The sequence below is a fragment of the Osmerus mordax genome, chromosome 12 (genome assembly GCF_038355195.1).
Source record: "Osmerus mordax isolate fOsmMor3 chromosome 12, fOsmMor3.pri, whole genome shotgun sequence".
Classification (NCBI taxonomy): domain Eukaryota; kingdom Metazoa; phylum Chordata; class Actinopteri; order Osmeriformes; family Osmeridae; genus Osmerus; species Osmerus mordax.
The window spans coordinates 3,203,722-3,209,395 of NC_090061.1; the positions used below are offsets into that span (position 1 = coordinate 3,203,722).

Sequence of the window (5,674 nt, forward strand, 5' to 3'; positions counted from 1 at the left end):
CACCCCCCCAAAAAAGATTCTGTTCAATATGCCAGATGTAAATAATTGTTGAAAGGTATATAGCTGCCTGCTTGGCTTGGTTCAGTGGATGTTGTCCTTGGCTGACGGGACAGTGGCTCAGTTTTGTTTAGGTCCTTCATGGACTTTTAGAATGTTTTTTTCAATTCAGACCAAGCTTCATTTAAACTTCCCTCACAACAGGGGCAAGGTCCTTGGGGGTATAAAATATCTTACCACCAATATCATTGTGCTGGAGCCACAAGGTGACTATTCAAAGGTGGGGTTATTTTGGGGTATTGTATAGATCATTTACCACATCACAGTCACTGGGAACCAAAAGAAGCGCCTTTTAAATAAATACTTTTTATTCTGTTATTGGCTTTTTACATGTACAAAGCATACAATATGTTATAGTTTTATCAAAAGTGGAAAATACGGTGTTACGTATGTAACAAATGTAAAAAATAACTCTTCAATCTTACTTTCCCTGAAAGTAAGAACATACATTTCAGCGTACTGTATGAAAATATCCATAAAAACACAGCATAAGTAATTTAAGTTAATAAACAGTACAAAAAGTAGAAACCATACATTGAAAAATAATGGACAACAACACTGAAAACAAATGACTTACATGATTTCCCATCAATACATTTCATTTTGTTTTTGTACACAAGTTCCTAGTTGTTAGGCTGGGTCATGATTCTGGTCCCAGTAGAGATGTACACCCCCAAACTCTGCTGCTCCCAAAACAATGTTTAGTGACCACGACATAATAACCCCCTCCCTAATGGACCACTGGGCAATAAAAAAGAGCCTTCCTCAATCACAAACCCTTAAGACGTCTGTAAGGCAGGGGACTCAAACGATCCCTGTTCTCGGAGTGCTAAGCCAGTCAGCCAGGAGAAAACTCACCCAGGAAGAAATGAAGACAGAGAGAGACTTATTGGGATAAAGAGAGAGAGAAAGATAGGGGGGAGAGAGAGATTGGAGGATGGAGTACCCCTGCTTGAGTCATAACATTTGCAGACCTGTGTTACCGTGTGAGTTAAGTGGGGTGCTCATTTCCACTGTATCTCAATGTCTACAGGTGCAGTTGGATCAAATACACATGCTTCCTTTTAGAAAATGAGAAACTGACCCGAAAAATAAAACACACAGGTTGGGTTTACTATTGCTTTATGGCCCGCTGGAATTCTCTTCCTGTAAGAGGTTTCAATGTTATCACTCTTCTTATCTTTCGGTTGTGAATGTGACAGAAGTTTTGCAAAGGAGAGGCAATATTGGTAATAAAGAACAGACACGTTAGATTAAGATAAAATGAATGGATTTTTGCAGTCACCAAATTGGATTCAGACTTGTTTTTTTTCTTTTCGTTTAAACTTTCAGTGTTAATGGATACCTTATAATCAGGCCTCAGAGATATGAATGCATGATTGTACAGTTTGAGGTTTAAAAGACTGGCAATCTCTTTCAAAGGGAATAACTACACAAAAATTCATCATAACATGTTTTTTTTTCTGCCTTACTGCATTGAAGGTCGTCTTGTTAAAAAAAAAAAACAGATATCGCTAGTCCATTGTTCTCTTGTAATCTACATTGTCTTTTCTTCCCAGAGAACATCTCCATATAGTACATCGTTGTAATAAATAGTCTCATACGTATTGCTCCGCCTCTCCTTCGTTGAGGATGGTCACGGAACCATCCCCGCTGTTCATCTCAATGTCTTTGGCGGCCGCGTTCTCCGGCAGGAGAGCCAAGTCCTTGAACACGTCCACGTAGTGTCCGAAGCCGGGGCCCCAGTTCAAGAGGTTGTCCCAGTTGAAGCCCACCGCCTGCGGGCCCAGTTTATGGGGCAGGGTGTAGTGGTCCCCTGGGAGTGTCTGAGAGGCGCTGGGGCCCCCCTCCGCCCTCCTGCTGGAGTAGCGTCTCTGCTTGAGCCGCCCCCCGTAGTCTTCGTCGTCCGCGTCCGACTCGTTGACCTGCGACAGCTTGGGCACGCGGGAGCTGTAGGCCACGGGCTTGTCCCGGTCGTACTCCATCTCCGAGCAGGTGAACGAGTCGTGGGAGTCGCTCTCGGACGACGACTCCGGCGCCGGGATGCCGTCGGCGGGGTTCCTGACCCGCGACAGCGGCCGGCGGCAGTCTTCCTCCGAGCTGGAGCGTCCGTGGTCGGCGCTGCAGATGCTGGGGTTGCGGGGGCGCGGCGTGTTGAGGCGCTCCACCTCCTCAATGGACAGCCCCACGGGGGGGCCGGTCTCCAGGGGGATCTGCTCCACGGGCTGCTTCAGGCGACTGGACGGCCTGGACGTGTGGCCGTGACCCGCCATGGTCTGGGGGCTCTTGCTGCGGCGTCCGAGCCGCGTGGCGTAGTTAAACATGGCCCCCGACTGGCACGCCTCGCCGTGCAGGTCCAGGGGGCTGCCCTCCCGGCGGCCCAGGTTGAGCTCTCTCGTCGGGGTGTTGCGGTAGAACGTCGAGGGCTTGGTGAAGGGGGCGGGGCTGTGCCTGGAGAGGGGGTTGGGGGTGGGGCATGCGGAGTGCGAGTGGCTGAGGGGGGTGGACCTCAGAGCCTGGCTGTACTGGGGCTGGTAAGTGTAGCTGCTGGCCCCCAGGGGGAGGGGTGACTGGCGGGCGAATCCCAGCGGACTGTGCCTCTGGATGGAGAACTTGGGGGTGTGGCTGCGGAACTGTTTGTAGTGCTGGATGATGTCCGCGTCCGAGGGGGCGATGCTGCTAGCGTTGTCTATGTCATAGTGCTCCATGTCGGCCTCGGGGCCGCTGCACGGCGCGCAGGGGGCGCTGGGAACCGTCTCGTTGCTGTGGGGGAGGTCCGTCTCGTCGTAGATCAGATACGGGTTCTCCCTCTCGATGATGTCCGGTTTGGGGTTCCCCTCCGGCTGCTTGCGTACCGTCATGTCGTCCCCGTACGGAGGGATGTTGTCCGGGTCGTCGAACGCCACGTTCTCGCTGCCCTTCTTCTTTTTCTTCTTCTTCTTCTTCTCCTTGGGCTTCTTCTCCTCCTTTGGCACTTTGGTCTTGTTGCGGCCCCTGCAGTGGTTGCACAGGATGAGGCTGAGCACCACCAGGGCCAGGGCCGTGGCACAGCTGCCCACGATGGCCGGCACGGCCCAGATGGGCAGCAGCATCTCCTCGGTGCTGGGACTGGGGCTGCAGACGAAGCCTCCGTTGGTGGCCGACTTGCAGACGTTCCCCTGGGGGCACTGCACCCCCAGGCAGGCCACCAGGGTCTCGCACGTCTGGCCCGTGTACAGCTCGGAGCAGACGCAGGAGAAGCCGGAGTGAGGGTTGGGAACGCAGCTGCCTCGGTTCTGACAAGGCCCGGAGGCACAGTCGCCGGGAGGGACACACTGGTAGGTGTACCACTGGTTGACACACATCAGGCCGTCCAAGCAAGGGCTGCTCTCGCACAGGTTGGGGCCCCGGCAGCCGATCTTCACAGACTGGCTGGTCTTGGACAGGGTGACCAGGCTGTGCTCGCCGCTGAAGGGCAGGTCGTCCCCGTTGTACTTGACGTAGGCCAGGCAGCCGTCGAAACCTGCGGGGAAGAAGAGGAAGTGAGGGTCAGAAAACAGGAAACACCCCTGAATGACAAAACGATGCCGGACTAGATGAAGGAGGATTGGGAGTGTTCCAGTGGATTCTTAAAATGTCCCATGATTTCCAGGTATACAACCATGAGCTATAATCAGAACTGGAAGAATGTTGTTTAGTCAAATATTCGGTTCGCTTTCGACCACCAAGATTTGAATACAGTTTCCAGAACCACCTAGACAAATTACATTTTTTGAATAAATCATTTGCAAATTATAGAGCAGAAATGTGCTTATTTTCTAAAATATGAGGACTTGCCAGTGACTCAAACCTCAGTTTAGTCATTTTATTGCTTCAAGACATGCATCTGGAAGAAATGTTTTGGTGACTAATTCAAACCCTCGCTTTTGCATTGCAACACAACATCGCCTCTCAGATGTCAATGCATGTTTATTGAATTTATCCCATAGTGAATTAAATCCATTTGTTTCTATTTATTGACTTGCGCCTGGTGAAGATACAGAAGAACGCAACCTTTCGACACACACTTTGAGCAGAGGTCAGAGGTCAGTCCTAGGGGTACCTAGTCCAGCTGTAACCTTTCCAAAGATGATCCAGATAATCATTGTTTGAGGCAAGGCAGTCTGCCATGTACCTGCGTGCTCTGAATATGTTTATTTTGAAATATACCCTGAGTCTTATTGTGTGAGGGAGGCCAACAAATCATTTAAGTCGTTTTTACCATATTTGTCCAAACTATCGATTTTTTTATCATTCCCCACAAAAGCCCTGAATTTACAATGCTGTGTCCCTCCCTCTGGAAGGCCTTTGTTTCACCCTGCCCAAACTATTTCTAAGTCAGGGTTGAGGACATATGATATGCTGCTTAGTCTTGTAGACTAAAGTCCATAGCAGTAAAACGAAAACAATCCTCAAAGACGGGGATAGCTGATAAATTCAACCCAAATTAACATGAGCTTTTCTCCATAAACGATGTCATAGGAAAGCAACATGTATTCTCCCACTGCAGACCCAAGGAAGAGAATGTAAGCACATCTAGTTCCCTCCAATTCGAGTCAGCAATGTTGGACCAAGTTAGGTAGTGTTCATCAGAAGACATTAATCTGGTGGACAAGGTTTCCGTTTCGGCAATCACCCCACCCAAACACCCAACACTACACAGACCCCCACGCTGACCCCCACCTTCTCACCCAGACCCCCCTCCACCTGCCCAGAGCCAGACGCCCCTCCACCTGCCTGCCCAGACCCAGACCCCCTCACCTGCTGCTGTTTTCTGCTGTCCGGGCCCAGCCGGGACCCCTCCGATGGAGAGGGAGAGGACGTCCAGCCCCCCAAAGTCCTGGGTGGGGTGCTGGATGAGCCTGGCGCGCGCCCCGTCCAGCCGGAGGGCGGTGACAGAGCCGTTCCTCAGCAGCTGCAGCGTGTGCCACTGGCCGTCTGACAGCGGCGCCTCGCCCAGCGCACGCTCCACCTTGCCCCCCACGCCTGCGTCTGAGACATAGTGGATGTTCCCATTCTTCAGCTGGGGAGGGAGGGAGGAGGGGGGGAGGGAGGAGGGGGGGAGGGAGGAGGGGGGGGGGGGAGGAGGACAATAACAGACTCTTGGTTAGAGGAGTGGAAATGATTCAGAATAACCTTACTGTTAGCCAGACAGACATACAGTATACTGTGGATAGAAGAGGGAGAGAGAAAAGTCGTATTGATCGAAATGAAAACCCTGGTTGTTGGATAAAGAGCCCTCTCCACAGCAGGGGCTCTCTACCGTACATCATCAGTATGAATGAATGGATAATGATTAGTTTCTGGGCAGGAGTTATGGTAATTTTATATCTCTTAGCTTAAATGGAAAAGTAATCGCAGTCTACTCCCGTTCAAAGCAACATAAGTAGCTTTCAGATGAATCGAAAATTCAAAGAAATCTGGAAATTGTGAAAAGAAAGTGCAATCCCACCAGACCAAAACATTGGTAAACCAAACCTGGATAAACAATTTGGGGGTTATTGTCTTGACGTCATATTATTCATACATTTGTACACAGGACAGAGTGTAGCTCTTCAGGCTGTAAGGTTAGGGGAGGGGGTTCTGCTGGTCTGGTACT

The 5,674-nt window shown here is 50.5% G+C and overlaps 1 protein-coding gene across 1 annotated transcript in view; it reads right to left on the reverse strand.

The window, feature by feature from the left end:
- Window positions 1-375: 375 nt before the first annotated feature.
- The window catches only part of fat4 (FAT atypical cadherin 4), a 41,774-nt gene continuing 36,475 nt past the window's right edge, over window positions 376-5,674 (reverse strand). Inside the window, exons 16-17 of the mRNA XM_067248070.1 lie at window positions 4,837-5,098; window positions 376-3,559 (exon numbers count right to left, since the gene is read on the reverse strand). Coding sequence (XP_067104171.1) covers window positions 1,656-3,559; window positions 4,837-5,098 — 2,166 coding nt within the window. The 3' untranslated portion in view covers window positions 376-1,655. The remainder of the gene's footprint in view (window positions 3,560-4,836; window positions 5,099-5,674) is intronic.